At 44.8% G+C, this 26,351-nt stretch overlaps 1 protein-coding gene across 1 annotated transcript in view; it reads left to right on the top strand.

The window, feature by feature from the left end:
- The window catches only part of LOC121579391 (homeobox protein cut-like 1), a 256,964-nt gene that overhangs the window by 98,136 nt on the left and 132,477 nt on the right, over positions 1–26,351 (top strand). The window contains exons 3-6 of the mRNA XM_041893958.2: positions 1,712–1,759; positions 14,062–14,140; positions 23,548–23,685; positions 25,167–25,338. Coding sequence (XP_041749892.1) covers positions 1,712–1,759; positions 14,062–14,140; positions 23,548–23,685; positions 25,167–25,338 — 437 coding nt within the window. The remainder of the gene's footprint in view (positions 1–1,711; positions 1,760–14,061; positions 14,141–23,547; positions 23,686–25,166; positions 25,339–26,351) is intronic.

Genomic DNA, 26,351 nt, shown 5'->3' with positions numbered 1-26,351 from the left:
GTGTGGACGGGAGATCAGCGGGCCCAGCTGCTCCTTCCAGGGGAGTGGGAAAAGTCCACCACACTAGGTACCTAGCTAGCTTGGCGCTAACGTTAGCTAAGCACAGCATGGCATGGTCTGGGTCAGCCAGTCCCCACAGTCTTCCAGAGAGGCTCCCTAGTGGGAGGGAGGGAGGGGAGAGCGGGGGGAGACTGGTGTAAACATCAGTCAGAAATAGAAGGCACACTTACACGCATCAACGTGGAGGGAGAGAAGGTAAAACGAGAGGGGGGAGAGGATACAACAGAAACACAGGCATTTAAGAGCTCTTCATTAAACACTGTTGTAATGTCTACCCTGCAAGTTAGGGCTGGTCAGCTTAAAATAAATGACCCTTAGTGCAGTTTGTACATTTGCCAATTGACACACGGTTTCAGTAATAGGTTACAGGGGTTATACTGTGTCACAGGACCCCCATGTGCTGTGCATGTGTTGTGCAAGTGTCACAGAGTACACCTATTCTGTATCCTGAGGGTGACTGAAATGTCCACTTGACTAATGTGGGCCAGTCATTTAGGAGTGTGTGTGTGTGTGTGTGCGCGCATGTGTGTAGATGCATTACATTCCACTAACTGGCGGCTGCTAACTCGGTTTCAGTGGTCAGTTCTGTTTTGGAGCATGCTGTGCATTCCTTTAGGGAGGCCTCATGTAAGGCCTTTTTGTGCCCAGCTGAGATTTATTCAGGGGTGTATTTAATTTCATTTTATGATCAAACACGCCTGCTCTGTTCAAATGAAAAGGGCCATTGAAATTGGCCATAATCAGATATACTTTAATGGCGAGGCGTCGCAATCGCTCCACTGTAGGTTGCCCAAGGTAAGATTCATCATTGCTTGAGTAAGGTCGGAACAACGTTTGTTTTGATTGGAGCCTTTGTATATTCACTTATTTTTGTGACTTCATTTCAAATACGTTTTATTTTCATCTGCCGCAGACCGCAGATTCGAGACTCGACCCAGTTTCTCACAAGTTAAGCAGGCACATAACTCTACAGAAATAGCCGCTGTTGAAGTTGGCAAATTTTTCAGGCCTAACATTGCTTTTAGAAGTGAATTAATGAACAGAGCCCACATTTGCATGTAGCGTCTCTACGTCTTTCTGTTTTTGCATGAATGGTAATTTAACCAGAAACAACTGAGTCATGGCGAGAGAGGGAGGGAGAGAGGGAGAGTAAATGTATGCTGCTTGCACGCTTTTCTTTTAAGTACAGCGTCCTCTCTGCTCTCATTCAAGGGTAGCACAAGGTGATACTCTGTTTTGTTTTTCTTCCCTCCTTTTCCCAGAGAACAAACCTTCCCTCAGGGAGGGTTTGGACAAATCAGGATCCCCATTTTCATATGTTTAATGTGTTTCTATGCTCCGTATCTGAGAACAAAAGGCAACACTCTGCCTCATCATGCCTCATCCATCAGAGTTGACAGTAGGGATTTTGCCTCGCAGAGAAAATGTAGTGAAAATGGGGCCTGGCTTTTCTAAACTAAACATATGGTTAGTTTGTAAGAGGTTTCGGCTCAATACTGTGGGGATGAAAGCCAATGACCAAGGTGTTAAAGTCTATGGAAACAGAGGATGTGGCCATTTTCACCGTATGAGAATATATTGTGTTTTGCTCTCACACAAGGTAGCATTGTTATGCGACGCTAATTCTTTTCCCTCTTTTTTTGTCTTGCAGGATCTGCGAAAGCAGGTAGCTCCGTTGCTAAAGGGCTTCCAAGCAGAGGTGAGTGCTATTTAAAACTCTAGAACATTTAATACCTAGCTTTCCTTAATCGATTTAAGGATGTGTGTAGCCTACTGTACAACGTGTATGTTGTGAGGGATGGAGGACATTTTGTTTTTGCGGGGAGACAGTGGCCCCCTGACGCACCCCATAAAGGCTGACATGTGCCGTCTTTGCCTGGCTAGACTTCTGCTGGCAGGCTGGCTGGCTGCTCTGCTCTCCTGCTGGAGGAGCCTTCCCTTCCCCAGTGGAGCCCGCGCCAGGGGAGTCCATTATTTGTGTCCTTTTATGAGGCTCTCTAGCTCCCAGCCATGTTTAAATTGCATCCCCTTAAAAGATTCTAGCCAAACTGCTCCTGATCAGAGCTGCAGTCTTAAAGTCCAGGCAGACATGCCTTTCTCAGTTTCATAACCCCCCACCCCCCACCTCCCCTTTATGACTATGTGTCACATCGTCTGATGCAAAGCTCCTTTTGATATCTGCTAAAATGAATGCAATTGGCCTCCTGAATAATTCCTTGCCAATGGGAGAAACATGTTGCCAATTGTCTCTTGTACTGAGTCTCTGACTTTCTGTGTGTCTGTGTGTGTGATATTGTGGTATCATTGCCTCAGAAAAGTGAACACGGGGGTGTGGATTAGAGTAAATGAGCCAGTTTAGACCAAGGGCTGATTCGCGGGTGGACAGGGGGAGCGAGGGGGTGGGCGGCTGATGGCAATGGCGCTTTAACCCTCTAGTCTGGAGGGGGTGCAGGGTGGGGGTGCAATGCCCACTATGACCGCGGTGGGTTTAAATCCCTGACCCTGACAATGCGCCCTGACAGCCTAGGCCAGCCACAGGGAAGAGCGGCCCTGCCTATTTAACATTTTGTCCTGAGAACGCCCCTTGCACCGCTCTAAAAGTATGGTAACTTCAGAATTGATTTAGGGGACTTTAATGATAATAATGTGAGCTGTGAGAGGCGGGGAGGCGGGGAGGAGGGGTGTGGGAGTGAGAGCTGTGTTTCTGGCGCCATCTCTTAATTCCTCCTCGAGTGCCACTCCTGCAGTAAATAAGGGCTTAGCGATGTGAGGGCTTTTGGAGAGCATCTAAACAGGCCCAGCCTCACTCCTCTGAGTGCCTCCGCTGCTATACTGCTACGGCTGGGGCCTGCCTCCTGCCTCGGCTGTCCGAGGCGCTGCCTGAATTGCTACAGTCAGTCAATTCACTTTTAATCTTCGTCAAATCAGGAAAGGATTTCAATTCAAATTCAATTAGAATATATTTTTTTAATGAATTTAGAATAGGCACTGATGTGGTCACACTGGCGAACAAGTCAGTGTTTATGTTTGCTTGAGGCTCTTTAATTCTTGACAGGCAGCAATGTCTCATCCAAAGGAAGCGACATCCATAAATCTGTCAACCATTTTAGGGGACAGATGCATGATAAGTGTTGCCGACTGCAAATTTGTCCTCTGTCTTGCTCAGTGCATATTTAATTTGGTAATGATGAAGGACTGTAACATTTTGCCACTTTATGTCAGATTGCATTTTTAATTCGGAGCATGCATTTGTGAGTCTACCTCACTAATTCATGATATAAAATGTTTTGAGTTCAGTCTGAACATAACATATAAAGGGAGTAGCAGGCCTTTAAATGATGTCTGGAGTTCTCTGCCTTGTCATGGACACAGGCCATACATAACACTCACCCTGGCGATGTTTCCAGACCACAGACTAGACAACCCAGTATCACAGATTGTTGTGAAATAAACACAAATTACTTATTGGAAATCTGTGACATGCACATGAAAAAGTGTATTTTTTCATGTGCAGTACACGATTTTGAATACAGTGCATTTCAATCACAGAAAAAGACAGTTGTTTATTTAAGACAGAAACGATTACTAGAACATCACTAGTCGTCTGACCCATGAGTAATCCGTCTTCAGTGAATACGGTCCTGTTACAGATTTTCCTGTTCCAGGAGGATTTACCAGTACTATGCAGCGTTACTTAGTGGAACAATTAAATACACTGCTCAAAAAAATTAAGGGAACACTTAAACAACACAATGTAACTCCAAGTCAATCACACTTCTGTGAAATCAAACTGTCCACTTAGGAAGCAACACTGATTGACAATAAATGTCACATGCTGTTGTGCAAATGGAATAGACAACAGGTGGAAATTATAGGCAATTAGCAAGACACCCCCAATAAAGGACTGGTTTTGCAGGTGGTGACCACAGACCACTTCTCAGTTCCTATGCTTCCTGGCTGATGTTTTGGTCACTTTTGAATGCTGGCGGTGCTTTCACTCTAGTGGTAGCATGAGACGGAGTCTACAACCCACACAAGTGGCTCAGGTAGTGCAGCTCATCCAGGATGGCACATCAATGCGAGCTGTGGCAAGAAGGTTTGCTGTGTCTGTCAGCGTAGTGCCCAGAGCATGGAGGCGCTACCAGGAGACAGGCCAGTACATCAGGAGACGTGGAGGAGGCCGTAGGAGGGCAACAACCCAGCAGCAGGACTGCTACCTCCGCCTTTGTGCAAGGAGGAGCAGGAGGAGCACAGCCAGAGCCCTGCAAAATTACCTCCAGCAGGCCACAAATGTGCATGTGTCTGCTCAAACGGTCAGAAACAGACTCCATGAGGGTGGTATGAGGGCCCGACGTCCACAGGTGGGGGTTGTGCTTACAGCCCAACATCGTGCAGGACGTTTGGCATTTGCCAGAGAACACCAAGATTGGCAAATTCGCCACTGGCGCCCTGTGCTTTTCACAGATGAAAGCAGGTTCACACTGAGCACATGTGACAGACATGACAGAGTCTGGAGACGCCGTGGAGAATGTTCTGCTGCCTGCAACATCCTCCAGCATGACCGGTTTGGCGGTGGGTCAGTCATGGTGTGGGGTGGCATTTCTTTGGGGGGCCGCACAGCCCTCCATGTGCTCGCCAGAGGTAGCCTGACTGCCATTAGGTACCGAGATGAGATCCTCAGACCCCTTGTGAGACCATATGCTGGTGCGGTTGGCCCTGGGTTCCTCCTAATGCAAGACAATGCTAGACCTCATGTGGCTGGAGTGTGTCAGCAGTTCCTGCAAGAGGAAGGCATTGATGCTATGGACTGACCCGCCCGTTCCCCAGACCTGAATCCAATTGAGCACATCTGGGACATCATGTCTCGCTCCATCCACCAACGCCACGTTGCACCACAGACTGTCCAGGAGTTGGCGGATGCTTTAGTCCAGGTCTGGGAGGAGATCCCTCAGGAGACCATCCGCCACCTCATCAGGAGCATGCCCAGGCGTTGTAGGGAGGTCATACAGGCACGTGGAGGCCACACACACTACTGAGCCTAATTTTGACTTGTTTTAAGGACATTACATCAAAGTTGGATCAGCCTGTAGTGTGGTTTTCCACTTTAATATTGAGGGTGACTCCAAATCCAGACCTCCATGGGTTGATAAATTTGATTTCCATTCATCATTTTTGTGTGATTTTGTTGTCAGCACATTCAACTATGTAAAGAATAAAGTATTGAATAAGATTATTTCATTCATTCAGATCTAGGATGTGTTATTTTAGTGTTCCCTTACTTTTTTTGAGCAGTGTACATTCTTAGAAAAAGAAACAGTCCTAAAATGGAACCCTGTGGTACACCTTTATTTTGATTGGTTGTTTGCTACCTCGTTGGTGTTTATAACAAATTGCTCTCATGCTCAAAGATATTCTATAACTTTTAACTCAGTTGAAGCATATTAAGTTAATTCCACTGTACTGAGATATTTGATTATTTGAGAAATCCCTTCAGAGAAACACAAACTGTACATTGTAATCTTAGAAATGCGCCTTGAAATCAAACTGTTGTTTTGATCACTTTGATGATCACGCGTCTCCCAACGCTCCCCAACGCTTTCTATGAGCACCATTGTGTTGCCATGTTACACCCAGCACCCCAGTCAGCTTCTTATCCCTGACAGTAATTAGTCACCACTACTTAATTATATTCCTATTCCTGTCGGCTCTTAAAGTATTATTTTGTTAAGTGCTCTGGATAACCTAAAACAAAGCCCACTCTCTCACTGAGAGGCCCAAGAATGTGTCTGCCCTCTGAATGGCTGCTAAATAAAACTCCTAGCTGCTACTGCATGCCATGACTCAGTAATTGGTCAGTGGCTGTTATCAGCCTGGCTCTGCCATGCTATATAGGCCTATATATAGACCCCTGGACCAGTGTAGATGGTGGGATTTAATAAAAGAAGAGAGAATGGAAAGAATGTACAGTAACGCCAGCTACTTTTAAAGATTTGCCATGCTTCAAATGTCTGTCACCTTCAAACCATCTCAAAATGTCTATCGCCGACGCCTCCCAATAAAGAGGCTGCTTAAGCGACTAAAAGCACTTCTTTATAATTCAGCAGTGAGGAGCGCCATATAATTTTCATGAAGTTAAAGGGTCTGGAAAGACGGCTCCCTGTACACCTCTCTCAGGCAGAGCGGAACCGCACCGTAGCCCCTGTCTGGCCCATTAGCGTTCATTGTGGTTGGCGCGAGCGATTCGTGAGGGCCCCCAGGCCTATTATTGATGGAGGTAATCGCCCCTGTTTAAATCACCCCAGGTTTAAAAATACCCACTACTCCTCCCACAGCACACAGGCCCGTCTCACAGGCACCAGCCTGAGACTCCTGCAGCCATTTTCATATATCTCCTCTGTGAATAAATGGGACGATTGGCAACAACAGGAGATGTCCCTGACCTTCGCAAAGGCCCAACTTATCATCTCAGGAATTTGGGGCTTCCACTTTGTTTTCCATGAGCATCAGCTGGTTGAGAGATAACAGTGTTCTAGATCTCAGCAACTGCTTCTCGTGTGAAAGCAGTAGTGTTGACTGCTTAAATAGAGAGCAAAACAAATTACTAAATGGAGACTCAGCGTGATTCAAAGTACGGATTGTCAGAAGATACAGGACACAAGCATTTCAGCTCTCTCCATAGGGGGAAGGAGAGGAAAAAGGTCACTTTTTCTGTTCCCTCTGTTCCTTATACACAAGGCAGAGCATGACGTGCGGCGCATTAGAATATCTGAGATGCTCTACGACTTCTGGAAGGCCTCAAGGGTTAGGGAGAGGAGCCAAGCCAGGCAGCCAGATCTGTTTGGGCTGTTTCTCTTTTTTTTATTTCTTTCTTTCTGTTTCAGTTTTTTTTTTCATTTGTGAAATGAGCGAGCGCTTCTTTTCCTGTCAGGAAATGAGAACACAATGGGGAGCAGAGCTCTGCACGCGGCGCCCACAGGCCCATGTGGACACACACACCACAGCAGGGGGAGGGAGGGAGGGCTAGAGAGCTCAATGGCACCTCCTCTTGGGGAGAGGGGGGATCTTTCTACCATACCACCCCCCACTGCAACTGCAGCCTCCCCCCACCTACTCACATACACACTTACACATGCATGCACGCAAACACATTCTTTCCTGGCCTCCCTTGATGCTGTCCCTACTGTCGCCAAAGCCTCGGAGGGAACCTATCCTTGCATGTAGCGTGAAGTGTGATACGTGTGAATGTCGTGTGTGACGCCACCAGAGTGTTCTCCGTCTCTCCCCGGACCACCTCTGCTTCTCCGACACCACTGAGAGTCTATCCCAGATGCATTTTATAGCCACAGCAACTGTAGCTTGATGACAAACTGTCACTGTAAATGAAAAGGGAAGAACACGTATCAAGTCAGTCAGTGGCGTGTAAAGAAATCAGTCGTTAAGGAACAGGGTTGTGTAGGTTACTTTCTAAATGTACTCCATTACGGTTAATAGTTACTTGTCCAAAATTGTAATAACTTTTGGATTACCCAAATGTAGTAATGTAATCTGATTACTTTTAGATTACTTTTCCCTTAAGCGGTGCAAGTTAGTAGCTGGCACAGCCACAAAGTCATAAAATCTGATTTAAACCTAACCACACTGCTAACCCTAATGCCTAACCCTAACATTAAATTAAGACCAAAACGTTTTTTTTTTATGTCATACATTTTTACAATGTAGCCAATTTTGACTTTGCAGCTGGCCCATCTAGAGGAAATCGATCAGTTCTGCCTCAAGGACAAGACTCATCCCAATAAACGTCAACGTACTTAAGAGGCATTGAAAGAGGACAAAAATGAATATTACCAATTGAACGACCTCTATTGCAGGATAAGTCAATGTTAGAGTTTACATAGCCAGCCATAAATGGATGTTGCATTTAACTTTATGGGTTGGTTATGTAGGCTTCTTTTACGCCATTGCTTTCTATTTCAGTTAATAATATGATTAGTCTATCTTTACATTAAGAAAACAGAGTCTGTCAGATTCCCAGTCATTCCAATTAATTTAATACCCCTTGATCTTCAAGAATAGGACTTGGAAATATAGATTTGGCAAATTATTTGCATGTGGAAAAACTAGATGGTCTCACTTGTGGTCTTCTTAAATTAAACCTGTTTTGACAGTATGGAGCACAATATCACGGTGGAGTTTAGAAGGGAGAAACTCAAACTTTTATTCCATAGGCTGGGATCTGCACTATGCAGTTGTTGCAAGAGCGCATTTTCACTGGCTGTCCACTGGGGCGTATTCATTACGCTGATTCTGTTCGAAAAAGTTTCTTAAACGGAAGCAAACTGAATGAAACGGGGAGGGACCTTCCTGAATTTGTCAAATTTTGCTCTGTTTGCTTCCGTTTCGTTCTTAAATGGTAAACGGTTTCCGTAATGAATACACCCCTGGTCGCAAAAACAATTCTTGATAAGCAACTTAGACTTCTTCAATTCAACCGTTAGGCTATTGGGTTAAAATACACATATACATTTGTGAATAGCCATCCACATCAACCACAATCCATCCGTAAGGCGCAAATAGCTAAATGAGAGAGCAGCCATGTGAATCACATCAATGCGCTATGAAGCTTAGATATCAATAATAAGTGATATCCATATTGCCCGTAGGCTACACCACTGCTGTTGTCCTTACCTCCAAGCATTTATTAAAGTTGGATAATCTTTGGATGACGTCAGCAGTCGCACCATTGGAAAACATAGCTTGGACTGTAGCCTACAAAAGCCTATTCCTGCTCTTTTCCCGCGATCCATCAAATGCATTTGGTGTGTCATCATAGTGGTCTCTGATTTGTGATCAGACTCGCTCAGGTGGACCAAGCTTAAACTTGCGCCTTTTTCAATGCTGTTTTGAATGATATTGAGAAAACAGAAAGGTGTCAAAATATTTTTTTGCAAACATCCTTTCTGAATTTCAAAGTAATCATCTAGTTTTTCAAAAGTATCTGTAATCTGATGACTATTTTAGCTGGTAACGTAACGGATTACAGTTAGTTATTTTGTAATACCTTACATGTAATCTGTTACTCCCCAACCCTGATAATGAATGAGATTTAAATGTGAGTAAATCGTTAGTACGCAGTGTAGGCTATTATTTTATTTAAGGGCACACAGAATCAGTGTGACACATTCAAACCCCACCAAGCCTAGTCAGGCAACCGAATGCTACAGAGAGACCTTCAGGAGACGTGATGGCTGTGGCAGAGAGACACGTACAAAGTGGCATAGGAGTGGGACAAATGCAGGAAGTCACTACTGATTTTGCATAATTGCAGTGTAATTTTGGATGTCTGTCTCGTCGTAAGGGCACCGGGAGCCCAGGGAGAAGGCTGTGAAAGTCAAGTTGGCAGCTCGCACAGCGCTGGGATTAGCTCAACTCTCAGACTGTGTGTGTGTGTGTGTGTGTGTGTTAGCATAGGCATACAGTAAAAAGGGGAGACTGGGATGGGCCTCAACATATCAGGTTATTAAAAGTGTGTTTTCAAAAGGATTTTGTGTGAATTGCACATACAATATGTGTGTGATTGTGTAAAGGCATACACGCCCCTGTCCTCGAACCCACTCCTCTCTACCGTATCCTTGAATAAGATGTCCCTCCTTCTGTATATGATTTAAGCTAGCCTCTCTCCAGTGCCTCCCGCCCCCATGGTACACAGAGAGAGGGGGTGACTGTGATGATGGCACAGGGTGGTGCCCGTTCTCTGATATCCCTATGGCACTGACACTGATTCCAGGCGACGCCCGATCTGCCTCAGAGGAGCAATGTGTCAGCCATCACAGACCATCACTGTGTGATGCCGTTTCGCTCGTCCATCCTATCCCAGCTACACTCAACCCTTATGATGAGATCTCTAATGTTATATGAGGTAGAGGTTGGCTGTAATCACAGATCTAGGATCAGATTACTCAACACCCAATCCTCACCTCCACCATTAGGGGGATGAGAAAAACATCTGACCCTGGACCAGTGGTTAGAGGAACATCAACCTACTTCTCTAATGTAAGGCTACAGCGATGAGTAGAACTATATATCCATACTACTGTAGCTACCTGCAAGTAGGCCCCCATATGACAACCCCAGGTGACACAGAGATGAAGAGAGGGAGCTAGCTAGCTGTTTCCTGTTTCCCTAGGAAGCCCAGAGGATGCCCAATGCTCTAAGTCACCATCACTATAATTCCCTGCTTAAAAGAAAGCTGCAAAGCCAGTAATCCCTCCTACCCAGCCCAAAAAGAAGCACACTCAAACACACACACACCTCTCTCTCGCTCTCCCCGCAATCTCTGCCCCGCACACGCACACCACTCCGGATCAGTTATCCACAGCTTAAAAGCTGCTCTGCAATTAAGGGGTTAGGCCAGGTCACAGACAGAGACAAGCAGGCGACGGTGTCCCCTGGCCCCTAAACCCATGCCAAAGCCTTCCTTGTGTTTCATCTAGCTCCCACTAGCGTCATTAGGCTAGCAACCACCGTCTAATTTTAAGTTGTTCCCGCACCCCTAAAGAGTCCAGATGGTTCATTAGAGGGGCGTTATGCTATACCTGTGAGCTGGTCAGGTTTGGCGTCGGCCCAAATCTCGCCTTTCTAACACGCAAACGGACTAACACACACACACACAGGAGTCATCTGTGTGTGTCTTTGTATGTGTGTTTATGTGTGTGTGTGTGATCATTCAGAAGGCAGCACGGCCGGCGTTGCCAGATGCCCTCCCCTGTCAGAATGTGTATGGGGCTGCATTGGAGAGAGAGGCAGATAATCTGCACTGAGCCATGGCTGCACAGTCACGCAGGGCCTTGGCACACACACACACACACACACACACATCCATTTCATTACCGTACCTCTCCCTCCCTCCCTCAACCCCCCATCACTATCTATCCCACTTCACCTTCTCCCCCTTTCCCTTCACTTTCAATGGAAAGCCAAAGAGGGAAGCAACCTTTTCCTGACAAGATGTCTGGTGGATCCCTTTGCCCAGTAAGCATGGAACTTTAATTGCTCCATCTGCGATAGAGAGAGAGAGAGAGAGAGCGAGAGGAGAGAAGAGAAGGGGAGAAGGGGAGGGAGGGAGGGGGAACTTGGCCCTGCCTAGTTTGGATCCAGATGTTTTCCAGCAAAAGCCCATTTGAACATGTTTAATTTCTCTCTCCCCTAGGAGCCAAAAGTGACTGGGGCTCACTGGCGTTTGTCAGTGGCAACTGCCTGCCTCGCTCCATAAATCAAAACCTCTAACAGAGTCTGGGCAGGAGACGTCCAAAATACTGTTTTTATATGATTTCTCCTTTTTGGAACCCACTGTTTGGTGTCTGTAAACACTAGTTCTGGACGCTTTTAACCTAGTGTGTATGTTGCTGACTTGCAGTTGTACTGTGCCACATCTTTTTGTGAATTTGAGCAAACACTGCCACCCTATGGGTTGGGAAGGAAACTGTAAATGTTGTGGGGAGGTGGTATGTATGTATGTGTGTGTGTGTGTGTTGTGGGGAGGTGGTATGTATGTATGTGTGTGTGTGGGGAGGTGGTATGTATGTGTGTGCGTGTGTGTTGTGGGGAGGTGGTATGTATGTGTGTGCGTGTGTGTTGTGGGGAGGTGGTATGTATGTGTGTGCGTGTGTGTTGTGGGGAGGTGGTATGTATGTGTGTGCGTGCGTGTTGGGGGGAGGTGGATGGAACAAACAGAACTTCTTTCCTCTTTGGTTGGTCTAAGTGTGTGTGCGTTTAGTCCAAAAAACACTTGAAGTAGATCCTGGCTGACTGACACTAGCAGTGTGTTACAGGATGTACAGTAGCTCTCTACTCCCCCCTCCCCTGCTTCCTCCCTCCCCTCCTCCTCCCATCCCCTCCTCTACCCAGGGATGACCCAGTTAGCTGGCTTTGGCCCAGTTCAGAGACGATGCCAGGACTGGCTGGCTGGCTGCTCACACTCTCAGAGCAGTGGAGGAGCGCACACTCAGCAACAAGGCTAAGGCCTGGACTGGGCTCTCAGGAGACACCACAGACACATAACACACACACACGCTGCCTCTGGGCTGCTCGGTGCAACCTCAACAACAGCCACACACATGAAGACTCTGAACCCTACAGTGGGCGGGCCCACTGTCTATCATTAGCTCACATAGCTAGGCCAATTGGACACCTTTCTTACTCTTATACACTACAGGTAGAAGTCAGCAAGTGTATTAAAAAAAAGTGCTTTACTATGTTTTTTTACTGAGGCCAAATGGTGAGTATCTTGAAAAGGAAGAACAGTACAGTCGGTCAATTTGACGACCAATACGTCTTTTATCTTGTTGAAATCTTGTTGAATAAAGGTTAAACTGTATTATTTTTCTCCGAAGAGTGTTATTAGATCCAAATGCCTTACATAGGAAATTATTTTATTGACAGCGCATGATAGCAAGGTGGTTTAATGTATAGAGCACAGCTCCTCTGTAGCTCAGCTGGTAGAGCACGGCGCTTGTAACGCCAAGGTAGTGGGTTCGATCCCCGGGACCACCCATACACAATTTTTAAAAATATATGTATGCACGCATGACTGTAAGTCGCTTTGGATAAAAGCGTCTGCTAAATGGCATATTATTATTATTATTATTATTATTATTATTATTATTATAGCTTTGGCTTTTAGGCTTTCGCATGCTTGTGTGTGTGTGTGTGTGTGTGCGCAATAGATCATATAAAAGGGTGTGTGATGGTGTACATAGAGTACTCACCACTAATATAGCTGCTTCCATGTGACTGAAAGCTGATCAAAAATGCATCAAAGCGTGAGGGGGGATTATAATAGTGTGAGAGGGCCGATGCATTACTTCTGTCGTATGACCCAAAGATGGTGTATAACCAACCATCCACCAATCATGCAATTTAAAAAGGGTTGGACAAAACCCTTTCACCTCTTTTGCCATCTGTTGCCCAGTGTGGAACTGAGGGCGAGAGAGGGTTCAGGGAAGAGTCATCTGTGGCCTGTATTTTTCCTCCTCCCTACCTCCAAGGGCCAAGGAGGAATATGGTACAGTATTTGACTCTGTCTGTGACGTATCTCCAAAGTGTGTTTACTTTAATCTTTTAGACGGTATTTGAGAGGCAATCTGGAATGGATGTTGAGCCACACAGACTGTTGATGATGTGTTCTATCATGATTCATGAAGTACATTTGCGACGTCTGTAATGCTATGCTTCATGGGCGGGTATTTGTGATGTATAGTGTGGGTTTGGAGCTAAAAATAGCAGTTTATGAAACCTCTTTAAATCATAAATCTTAGATTTTTGAGCCACATGCAGTAGTTAATGTAAAAGCAATGCTGTATCATAACACCTGCATACTACAGAAATGTCATGACTATAGAAAAATACCTCCCTACCACAGCACTTCACTCCTATACTTGATTGTTGATGAACTTCGAAGCAAGGTCTGTGGTGCCTCTTGGCCAAACCCCAAATCACATCACCCCCTTCATGACTCATTGTTTAGCTGCCTTGGTGCTTTCCAGTTTTAGGAGAGCTGTCTGCCCAGCCCACAGCAGAGAAACACTCAGTATTCATGATTAACTGAGAGGGTTGGAAGCTCAATCTCTTTTAGCAGGTTGTTACTAAATTACATTAATGAAACTACAATTCATGTGATTTTAAGACTGGTCAATAGACCTGTGTGGATATCGTAGCACTAATAGATCTGTAGCTGAAGCTGTTAAGAATTAATAGATTTCTATATAAACCAGATTCATGTTGAACTACATTGGATATGTGACTATTTGTCCTATAAAACTAGATTAATCTTGATGGAATGAATAGTATAGGGAAGATGATGCCAAGGTATAAAAGCCTTTATAATCCCAAAAATGTGATTATGGTTGTTGTGTTGTTCTCTGGAAAAAAATGTATCATCTCCTCTTGACCCCCTTCCCCCCTTCTCTCTCTTTTCTTAATCAATCTCTCCATCTCTCCTTTCAGATCGACGCAGTGAGTAAAAGAAGTAAGGAGTCAGAGGCTGCCTTCTTAAACGTGTACAAGAGATTCATCGATGTCCCAGGTAAGTCTCACCGCAACTGTGTATGCGAGGCACCGTAAATACATTTGTCATGTTTATGAGACACACGTCTCTGGCGCCACATACACACACAGACACGTTCCTGATGACTTCTCCTGAAGTTCCTGAGACAATGTGCGTCCTGAAGCCCTGTGAGTGCCGAGCGGTGGGGAAAATGGGAAGGGATGGGGAGCAGGGCATACAATTCACTTTTTGATCCACCAGCCGCTGTGGCAAGTAGATAAAAAAATCTACCAGCCACTCTGATTTTTTACCAGCCAAAATATTTTTTATTCATCGAAATTATACCAACAAAACATGAAAAAACGGATGAGCATGCTTTGTAATGTTTCTAAAACAATAAATGTATTACTAGTAAGAACTAACTAATGTGGTATATTTAAGCAATAAGGCCAGAGGGGATGTGGTATATGGCCAATATACCACGGCTAAGGGCTGTTCTTAGGCACGACGCTACGTGGACTGCCTGGACACAGCCCTTAGCCATGGTATATTGGCCATATATCACAAACCCCCGAGGTGCCTTATTGCTATTATAAACTGGTTACCAAAGTGATTAGAGCAGTAAAAATAAATGTTTTGTCATACCCATGGTATACTGTCTGATATACCACGGCTGTCAGCCAATCAGCATTCAGGGCTCGAACCACCCAGTTTATAATGAATAATAACAAATGTGTGACCTGATTTAACCAAAATAACACAGATTAGACAAATTTCACCTGCCCCTTTAAGGGCGGGAGGTTACCATGGTAGCGTGACTCGAGTCATGTTTGTGCCTGTGAGATTGGGTCTGACTAGTAGAAGAGTTTTCTTCTCTTCCCTAGCAGTTAAAACTCAAACAGAAAAACAACATAGCTTGTAAACAAAACAATGTAAATAGCCAAAAAACACAAGGACAAAGTCTCACTTCAGTAGGCTTTCGTTTCAAGTAAATTAGACCAACTTTTATGCCTGTGCCCAGCGCTTCTAAAAATGAATCTTTCATTTAGCTCTTCACGTGTGCACAGCCCCCAGCCAGGTAGTGTTGCAGCGTGAGGTGGGATAGGCTATATAGGATTCATTGTTCTTTGATTTTGTTGAATTTAATTTACCAGCTATGAAACAAAATGGCGGAAATACTTTGAAAACAGCTACTGCAGCATTTATTTTACTATAAATGTGATCATACTTGACTATTTGTATTCACAAATGCGAGTGAAATGCTTGCACTGTGGAGCCCTGACCACCCGCCAATGTGGCTGGTGAAATAGACATCTTACCCACCAATGCCAAAATCTACCTGCATTTGGCGTTGTTAATTTTAGGCCAGGATGGGGAGGACATTGATGATTTCAACACACTGACAGACACACAGTCACTGTTAACACCAGTGTTGTTGTCCATGGAGATCTCCTGGCCAGTGGTTTTTCCACCTAACTGAAGCACTAGACGACTTGGATAGGCAGACTAATAGTGGAAACAGACAGTCAGTAGTGGAGGTCGACTGGACTGGAGTGTGTGTTTGTCTGTGACGGACTGAACTTTTTGAGCTGACTCGATCCTGTGGCTGTGTGTGGCTGTCTGTCTGAAACACATTTCCTCCTTGGTGAACTTTATCGACACACACACACACACACACACACACACAGAGGCCTGTAGGAGCAAGCCGGCCGGCCTGGGGAACCACGTAGTACATGCGTAAATTACTGCTTTTGTGTTTTGGAGATCCCAGCCTTGCCTAGGTAAACACACACACACACACACACACACACACACACAGAGAGAGCTCAAAGCCTGCCAAGACAGAGAAGCAGCACCTAGAGACCTCTTTGCCTTGGCTCCCTTACGTCAGTTGGTGTTCCAAGTGTGTGTGTGTCTGAGTGTGTCTGAGTGTGTGTCTGTCTGCCTGCCTGTGTGGGGAAAATCTAGGAATGTCTGTATGTTATCAGTGTAATCTGCAGCCTGTCCAGTCTTGTCTCCATGTCTGAGGATGAGAGATCACTACTCCACTGATTATCTCATAGATGTGTTTGTGATCACACAGACCTAGCGTCAGTGTGTGACCACCCCTTGAGCTCTGTTGAACACCAAGGAAAATGCACACACCTTACCTCACTCTCATCCTGATGACGCTTGGCAATAGAATGTCAAAGTTGACAGGTGTCTCCACCCGTCTGCCCTCTAGCCTTCTCATGCAACCTTTGGAAATATTCACACTGTTCTCACAAACAGCCCAGTGTTCTGTAGCAGGCTAGAGTGATTGCACTGAGCAGTTGGTACTGTCTCACTCCTTCTGCTCAGAACACACACACACACACACATGCCCATCCAGACAGTGCTGGTGCCACTGACGGTCAAGTGAAGGGACAATCTCCTGGTTATAAGTTCCGGGGAGGACATGGAGAGAGAGATTCCATGTGACACACTCTGTAGTCCGTCCGTCTGTTCTGTTGAGAGCAGCAGTAGAGTGGTAGGCACTGGGACTAGGCCGACAGATGAGTTGTACAGCCCAGTACTGTGACAGCACTCATTATCACCCAAATGTGACAGTATGACCTTCTGTCCTGTCAGTTTTCTTAATCATATGGGGTATTCAAAGCACACATAACAAGAGTGTATCATCCTAACTAATATCTTTTTTTTTTTTTATGGGACTAAAAGATGAGTTCCATTATAACCCTTCAAGTATGTTGGTCTAAAGTAATTTTTTATGACAAGAAATTAAAGTACATTTTCCCAAAAATGTATAATGTATTTGTCAACAGGTTTGACTAACAGTGAAATGCTTACTTAAGGGACCTTTTCCAACAATGCAGAGTTAAAGATACAAATAAAATAGAAATAGTGACACGAGGAATAAATCCACAGTGAATAACGAGTAAAATTTACATGGCTATATACAGGGAGTTACAGTACCGAGTCGATGTGCAGGGGTACGAGGTAATTGAGGTAGATACTGTATGTACATATACAGTTGAAGTTGGAAGTTTACATACACCTTAGCCAAATACAATTTCACAATTCCTGACATTTAATCCTAGTAAAAATTCCCTGTCTTAGATCACCACTTTATTTTAAGAATGTGAAATGTCAGAATAATAGTAGAGAGAATGATGTTTGATTTTATTTCAGCTTTTCTTTCTTTCATCACATTCCCAGTGGATCAGAAGTTTACATACGCTCAATTAGTATTTGGTAGCATTGCCTTTAAATTGTTTAACTTCGGTCAAACGTTTCGGGTAGCCTTCCACAAGCTTCCCACAATAAGTTGGGTGAATTTTGGCCCATTCCTCCTGACAGAGCTGGTGTAACTGAGTGAGGTTTGTGGGCCTCCTTGCTCACACACACTTTTTCAGTTCTGCCCAAAAATGTTCAATAGGATTGAGGTCAGGGCTTTGTGCCATTTTGACACAACTTTGGAAGTATGCTTGGGGTCATTGTCCATTTGGAAGACCCATTTGCGACCAAGCTTTAACTTCCTGACTGATGTCTTGAGATGTTGCTTCAATATATCCACATAATTTTCCTTCCTCATGAAGCCATCTATTTTATGAAGTGCACCAGTCCCTCCTGCAGCAAAGCACCCCCACAGCATGATGCTGCCACCCCCATGCTTCATGGTTGGGATGGTGTTCTTCGGCTTGCAAGCGCCCCCCTTTTTCCTCCAAACATAACGATGGCCAAACAGTTCTATTTTTGTTTCATCAGACCAGAGGACATTTCTCCGAAAAGTACGATCTTTGTCCCCATGTGCAGTTGCAAACCGTAGTCTGGCTTTTTTATGGCGGTTTTGGAGCAGTGGCTTCTTCCTTGCTGAGCGGCCTTTCAGGTTATGTCAATATAGGACTCGTTTTACTGTGGATATAGATACTTTTGTACCTGTTTCGTCCAGAATCTTCACAAGGTCCTTTGCTGTTGTTCAGAGATTGATTTGCACTTTTCGCACCAAAGTACATTCATCTCTAGGAGAAAGAATGTGTCTCCTTCCTGAGCGGTATGACGGCTGCGTGGTCCCATGGTGTTTATACTTGCGTACTATTGTTTGTACAGATGAACGTGGTACCTTCAGGCGTTTGGAAATTGCTCCCAAGGATGAACCAGACTTGTGGATGTTTTTTTCTTTTTTCTTGGCTGATTTATTTTTATTTTCTCATGATGTCAAGCAAAGAGGCACTGAGTTTGAAGGTAGGCCTTGAAATACATCCACAGGTACACCTCCAATTGACTCAAATGATGTCAATTAGCCTATCAGAAGCTTCTAAAGCCATGACATCATTTTCTGGAATTTTCCAAGCTGTTTAAAGGCACAGTCAACTTAGTGTTTGTAAACTTCTGACCCACTGGAATTGTGATACAGTGAATTATAAGTGAAATAAGCTGTCTGTAAACAATTGTTGGAAAAATGTATTGTCATGCACAAAGTAGATGTCCTAATCGACTTGCCAAAACTATAGTTTGTTAACAAGAAATGTGTGGAGTGGTTGAAAAACGAGTTTTAATGACTCCAACCATAGTGTATGTAAACTTCCGACTTCAACTGTAGGTACGGGTAAAGTGACTAGACAACAGGATAGATAGTAGACAGTGTGTGTGTGGTGTCAGTATGCATGTTTGCTTGTGTTTTGTGTGTGTGTGTGTTTATGGATTGGGGTGTCGGTGTACACTACCGTTCAAAAGTTTGGGGTCACTTAGAAATGTCCATGTTTTCCATGAAAACATACATGAAATGAGTTTGAATAGAAAATATAGCAAAATGCATAGGAAATGTAGTCATTGAGAAGGTTAGAAATAATGATTTTTAATATAAATAATAATTGTGTCCTTCAAACTTTGCTTTTGTCAGAAAATCCTCCATTTGCAGCAATTACAGCCTTGCAGACCTTTTGGCATTCTAGTTGTCTATTTGTTGAAGAAATCTGAAGAGATTTCACCCCATGCTTCCTGAAGCACCTCCCACAAGTTGGATTGGCTTGATGGGCACTTCTTACGTACCATACGGTCAAGCTGCTCCCACAACAGCTCAATAGGGTTGAGATCCAGTGACTGTGCTGGCCACTCCATTATAGACAGAATACCAGCTGACTGCTTCTTCCCTAAATAGTTATTGCATAGTTTGGAGCTGTGCTTTGGGTCATTGTCCTGTTGTAGGAGGAAATTGGCTCCAATCAAGCGCCGCCACCAAAATGGAGTGATAGCCTTCCTTCTTCAAGATCTCTTTTACCCTGTACAAATCTCCCACATTACCACCACCAAAGCACCCCCAGACCATCACATTGCCTCCACCATGCTTGACAGATGGCATCAAGCACTCCTCCAGCATATTTTCATTTGGTCTGCATCTCACAAATGTTCTTCTTTGTGATCCGAACACCTCAAACTTCGATTCGTCTGTCCATAACACTTTTTTCCGATCTTCCTCTGTCCAGTATCTGTGTTCTTTTGCCCATCTTAATCTTTTCTTTTTATTGGCCAGTCTGAGATATGGCTTTTTCTTTGCAAATCTGCCTAGAAGGTCAGCATCCCGGAGTCGCCTCTTCACTGTTGACGTTGAGACTGGTGTACTACGGGTACTATATAATGAAGCTGCCAGTTGAGGACCTGTGAGGCGCCTGTTTCTCAAACTAGACACTAATGTATTTGTCCTCTTGCTCAGTTGTGCGCTGGGGCCTCCCACGCCTCTTTCTATTCTGGTTAGAGCCAGTTTGCGCTGTTCTGTGAAGGGAGTAGTACACAGCGTTGTACAAGATCTTCAGTTTCTTGGCGATTTCTCACATGGAATAGCCTTCATTTCTCAGAACACGAATAGACTGACAATATTTGTTTCTAGCCATTTTGATCCTGTAATCGATCCCACAATTGCTGATGCTCCAGATACTCAACTAGTCTTAAGAAGGACCGTTTTATTGCTTCTTTAATCAGCAGAACAGTTTTCAGCTGTGCTAACATAATTGCAAAAGGGTTTTCTAATGATCAATTAGCCTTTTCAAATGATAAACTTGGATTAGCAAACACAACGTGCCATTGGAACACAGGACTGATGGTTGCTGATAATGTGCCTCTGTACGCCTATGTAAATATTCCATTAAAAATCAGCTGTTTCCAGCTACAATAGCCATTTACAACATTAACAACGTCTACACTGTATTTCTGATCAATTTGATGTTATTTTAATGGACAAAAAAAATGCTTTTCTTTCAAAAACAAGGACATTTCTAAGTGACCCCAAACTTTTGAACAGTAGTGTAAGTATGTGGAGTGTGTGGGTAGAGTCCAGTGTGTGTGTGTATAGAATCAGTGCAGGAGAGTTGGTGCAAAAAAGTGTATGTGTGTTTCACCATCAAATAGTGATTTGTGAGAAGCGTAACATGGGAACAGGCTGTCCATGGCTAGATGTTTTAGAATATTAGATTAACAGTGTGTGTATGATGCAGGGTGTCAGAACGCAGCACAACATTGTTGACATAATGGGCCTTTGATAATGCTGTTGTGTCCTCAACGTCTTGTCTGGTGTTGGAGAATGTATTGCTTCTCCCTCCAAGGACGTTGTGGAGATAACTTGGGCCTTGTTTCATGTTGCAGAAGGACTAGTTTACTGGGAGGGTATTAGATTCACAACACACTGGTGTGTGTGTTTGTGTGTGTGTGTGTGCGCTCCCGCACACAGAGGAGAATGGAAGCATGGAGGCTGGATGTCTTTCATCTCCAAGATCAGACCTCTTCCCCGTCCCTCTCTTTCTCTCTCCCTCTCTTCTGCTGTTTCCAGACTATTTCTGAATATGCTCTTATACTCTTGTACACTGAGTGTACAAATCATTAAGAACACCTTCCTAATATTGAGTTGCACCCCCTTTTGCCCACAGAACAGCCTCAATTCGTCGGGGCATGGACTCAAGGTGTCTAGTGTTCCACAGTTGTGTCAAGTTGGCTGGATGGCACAATTGGCCCAGCGTCGTCCAGGGTAGGGGAGGGAATGGCCGGCAGGGATGTAGCTCAGTGGGTAGAGCATGGCGTTTGCAACGCCAGGGTTGTGGGTTCGTTTCCCACAGGGGGCCAGTATGAAATAATAAAAATAAAACAAAAATAATAAAAATAAAACAAAAATAATAAAAATTATGTATGCACTGGATAAGAGCGTCTGCTAAATGACTAAAATGTAAATGTAATGTCCTTTGGGTGGTGGACCATTCTTGATACACACGGGAAACCAGCAGCGTTTCAGTTCTTGACACAAACCGGTGCGCCTGGCACCTACTACCATACCCCGTTCAAAGGCACTTAAATCTTTTGTCTTGCCCATTCACCCTCTGAATGGCACACATACGCAATCCATGTCTCAAGGCTTAAAAATATTTATTTAACTTGTCTCCTCCCCTTCATCTACACTGATTGAAGTGGATTTAACAAGTGACATCAATAAGGGATCGTAGCTTTCACCTGAAGTCACCTGGTCAGTCTATGTCATGGAAAGAGCAGGTGTTCCTAATGTTTTGTGTACTCAGTGAACTCTCTCTTTCTCTCTCCTTCTCTTTTTATCTCCCTCGTTCTTTCCCCCTCTACCACTTTTCATATCCCTCCTCTTCCTCCCCCTTCCCCCTAGCTTCCTCCTCCTATTCTCTCTCTCCCTCTCTCTCGGGGCCAGGGGGGCTAATGTAATCATATGATTATATAATTAACCCAGCTGTCTCATTAAAGAAAATCAACTGGAATTGGGGCATAATTAGTCATACGCCAATTAGTGACCGTGTCGATGCCGGGCACTGATGAGGCCAGGACTGGCAAGACTGGCAGCGCCCAACGTGGAGGGGGGGGGAAATCAGGGTTAGAACACCCTGCCAGTCTCCAAATCCCAACTCCTCCCTATCCATCCCTTACCCATTACCATCATTACAATCTCTGACCTTGATACTGTTTTGATTAATTCAATTATTCAATATGTACTGTACATCAATAGATCTACAGTTTCCACTACTGTGGGTTGTGTCTATGCTGTACTACTATTGGATACATACTGTACAAGTCTGTTTACAGGAATGTGTTGTTTTCCCATGGGTTTCTCTGTCCAAGTCCGTAAGATAAGAAAGTAATCATCATTGTCCAGAAACCTAGCTCGCTCCCCTCTTACTATCTCTTTCCTCTCTCATTCATTCTCCCTGCCTCTCTCTCTCTCTCATGCCCTTTTGCTTTTTCTCTCCCTCTTACTCTCTTTGCCTCTCTTCCTCTCCTTTGTCTGGGCTGTGTGTGTGTGTGGTGGCAACAGCAGTGCTGTCTCAGCTCTCCAGTTCTGCTCTGTGCGAATGGGGGCAGCTATACATAGCTCTGCTGCTCTGGCACCCAACACACACACATCAGTCAGCCTCGCGTGACTCGCCCTGGCCACTCAGTCACTACCAGGCACAGGGACACAAAACCCCACTCTACACCTTACTGTTGCAGTGCATGGAAGTATGTTTGAATGGAGTGAGGGGTAGAGGTTAGAGACTGACTGGATGGGTGTGATCTCCTCAATTAACCGATCTTCAAAACATGTAACACCACTTGCTACATACACTACTGTTCAAAAGTTTGGGGTCACTTAGAAATGTCCTTGTTTTCGAAAGAAAAGCAATGTTTTTGTCCATTAAAATAACATCAAATTGATCAGAAATACAGTGTAGACATGGTTAATGTTGTAAATGGCTATTGTAGCTGGAAACGGCTGATTTTTAATGGAATATCTACATAGGCGTACAGAGGCCCATTATCAGCAACCATCAGTCCTGTGTTCCAATGGCACGTTGTGTTTGCTAATCCAAGTTTATCATTTGAAAAGGCTAATTGATCATTAGAAAACCCTTTTGCAATTATGTTAGCACGGCTGAAAACTGTTCTGCTGATTAAAGAAGCAATAAAACTGGCCTTCTTGAGACTAGTTGAGTATATGGAGCAACAGCAATTGTGGGTTCGATTACAGGATCAAAATGGCTAGAAACAAATATCGTCAGTCTATTCGTGTTCTGAGAAATGAAGGCTATTCTATGTGAGAAATCGCCAAGAAACTGAAGATCTCGTACAACGCTGTGTACTACTCCCTTCACAGAACAGCGCAAACTGGCTCTAACCAGAATAGAAAGAGGCGTGGGAGGCCCCAGCGCACAACTGAGCAAGAGGACAAATACATTAGAGTGTCTAGTTTGAGAAACAGGCGCCTCACAGGTCCTCAACTGGCAGCTTCATTAAATAGTACCCGCAAAACACCAGTGTTCAACGTCAACAGTGAAGAGGCGACTCCGGGATGCTGACCTTCTAGGCAGATTTGCAAAGAAAAAGCCATATCTCAGACTGGCCAATAAAAATAAAAGATTAAGATGGGCAGTCTGAGAAATTGTGATTAGTAACATGTAGTGTCCTTTACTCTCCCCTCCTCTCAGACCCTGTGTCGGCCCTGGACACTGCCCAGCAGCTACAGCTGAAGGTCCAGAGGATGCACGACATCGAGACGGAGAACCAGAAGCTCCGTGAGACGCTGGAGGGCTACACCCAGGAGATCGCTGAGGTCAAGAACCACGGTGAGACTGAGACACATACTCTTTCTGAACCTATCCTGGACCAGTGTGATCGACCGAGTTTGAACCGATGGGCCACAATAAATTGTTGGCTTGCTGAGCTAAAGCCCTAGGCATTAGCTCAGGGTGCTAACACAACCTCATCCACTGAAACGCTTCCACTACACCAGCACAGAGAGCTAGGCTAAGACTCCCATTGGGAGATTCATCAATGCTTAGCCGTCTCTAAAAGGGATGGAACACCTCAGCGGTCTGGTTGAAAGTATAGTAAAAGTATATGCGCAATGTTAAAAGTTGTAAGAAGATATCATCTGTAATGCGGATACCGTTTCAAGAGCCGATGTCCGTGGAGTTACATCAAATGCTGTAAAATAGCTAACAACTAACATCAAGTAAGTGGTCAGCGGAGTCGTCCCAAAGTCCCTCCATAACCCCGAAATATAGATATTTTTTAAATAAAGGCTCTCCTCCTCCATAGCCCTCTTTATGAGAAAGTATCCCCTGGGCAGTCTTTTCAGATGAAGCCCCATTGTATAGGCCTCAAAAGCCTTCACTGCTTTTTCTCTTTTCAGAAAGGCAGGGAAAAGAAGGGGAGGAGAAGAGGGGATAGAGGGAGGAGGAGGGTTGGTTGGGCCTGCCCTCTCTGTCTTTGGAATTCCCCTCCCACCAAGAGCTAATTGACCCAGCTCAATAGCTGCAATATTTTATTTTGCCATAGATTTTTTTCTTATTTCATTTTTTCTTCTCCTGCTCGCTCCTCTTTTTCTCTCCCCCCCTTTGGTCCCCATGACCAGGCTAAGCTACAGATCTCCTACCTCAGCGGCGGAGGAGAGGAGAATCCCCTCTCTCTCATTCTCTCTCCTCCTTCCCTCTCTTCCTTCATCTCTCTCGCTCTCATCCCGGCCAGCCGAGGCCATTGATCCCCTGCAACCTAAATGTTTAAAGTTCAATTTAACAGTTAAGGGGGAAAAGGGCTCAGAGGGGACTCATCGCCATTGATTATGTGTCAGGGCTGAAACAGTGAAGTTTAAATCACCGCAGAGGAGGAGGAGAGAGAGAGAGAGATTGAGAGAGGGCACCAGCGAGTGAGCGAGAGAAAAAAAGGAAGAGAAGACGAGTAAGAAGTGGGGGGGAAACTGTGAGCTCTCTGTCAGTAATACAAGTGGGCTGTGCCAATACACACACTGCACACAGTGGAGTGGAGCCCTGTTCCTCCTACTCCATCTTACTTGGAGAATCCGTCTGCCTCTGTCAGTGTAACTGACAATCCAGACTTAGCACATCAGGATGATGTGCAGGAGCCTTATGGCTTGGTCCCTAATATCATGTTGGTACTCTGGTTTATTTCTTACCTGTTATCCTATCACTTACTGACTGTTTGTGTTTTCTCTCTCCCACCCTCTCTCTCTGTCTCTCTCTCTGTCTCTCTCTCTCTCTCTGTCTCTCTCTCTCTCTGTCTCTCTCTCTCTCTCTCTCACACACAGAGGTCACAATTAAAGCACTTAAGGAGAAGATAGAGGAGTATGAAGAGACCCTGAAGAAACAGGCCAAGGAGCTGGGCCAGGAGGAGAAGAGAGGGGGAGAAAAGGAAGAGGAGAAAGAGAAGAAAGAGGGAGAGGAGGGGCAGCTTCACAACGACCATGCAGAGGAGGAGAGGTAAGCAGTAGCGCCCCCTGTAGCCCATACCCTGCCCTGAAACTACTCTGCTAGTACGGACTAGCTCTGGAGGATAGGCTAGCTAGTGTTTGCCAATGGGCAGCGACTACTGGCTGCAGCTTGTGTCTGAGTATGAGCGATGGTTAGGCCCAGACTGAATACCCTTATAGCTGTTGTCTGAACTATTATCTGATATTGTACTGTAACAGTATTTAGTTACATATTTCCATACTTCCATGGCGAACCAATTATTCTCTTAATAAATTGTCCGCTCAGTCTGTCTGGCCTTAACGATGGTCAGTTTCATACATGTTTGCATTGTAGATAAGTGGGTGACCAAGTTTAGTTAACCTTCCAGTGAGGCTTGGCCGTAGTTTATCAGATACATCAGGGTTGTTGTGAAGGGCACTGAAACGGACTCCCTATCACGTTGTCATTTACACTTTCACTCAGCACTTGAGCTGAGCAAGTATTGAATCAGGAACGGGAGATAACCGGCACTCATTCGTTTTTTGCATTGTTTTACCCCACCGTATTCCTATTGAACTTGCTCCTAATCATACTGTAACTGAATGTGAGATATCTCAATTTGAACTCGAACCAGCTCTCCCTCAACCCCCTGTCACACAATATTATATGATCCCATCAGTGTGTCCTGATGGAGGCATATGCGGCCGTTACACAAGGCTTTTATTGGGACCAACCAACCCAAACTGTAATCCCATTGCACCGTAATACCTTTTAATTCACCGCTGTTTGTTTACTCCTAAACCCCCCGGCATGGATGGTAATACCGCACTGAGCCTCCTGATCATCACTGCTGCCAGACTGGCACTCACAGGACAGGGACACAGTTCGGCTCTGTTATGTCAGAGGGCAACAATACGGCCCCATTGTAACCTATTGTCACCGCTCTCACCCTTGTTACAAAGACGCCACCATAGACCCCATTCTGCTACCTTGAATTATATTAATGTTTCCTGGTCACCCAAAAATAGCACCTGGTAGGAAAA

The sequence above is a fragment of the Coregonus clupeaformis genome, chromosome 13 (assembly GCF_020615455.1).
Source record: "Coregonus clupeaformis isolate EN_2021a chromosome 13, ASM2061545v1, whole genome shotgun sequence".
NCBI lineage: Eukaryota > Metazoa > Chordata > Actinopteri > Salmoniformes > Salmonidae > Coregonus > Coregonus clupeaformis.
The sequence above is the reverse complement of the archived record's forward strand: the minus strand, read 5'-3'. Positions and strand labels throughout refer to the sequence as shown.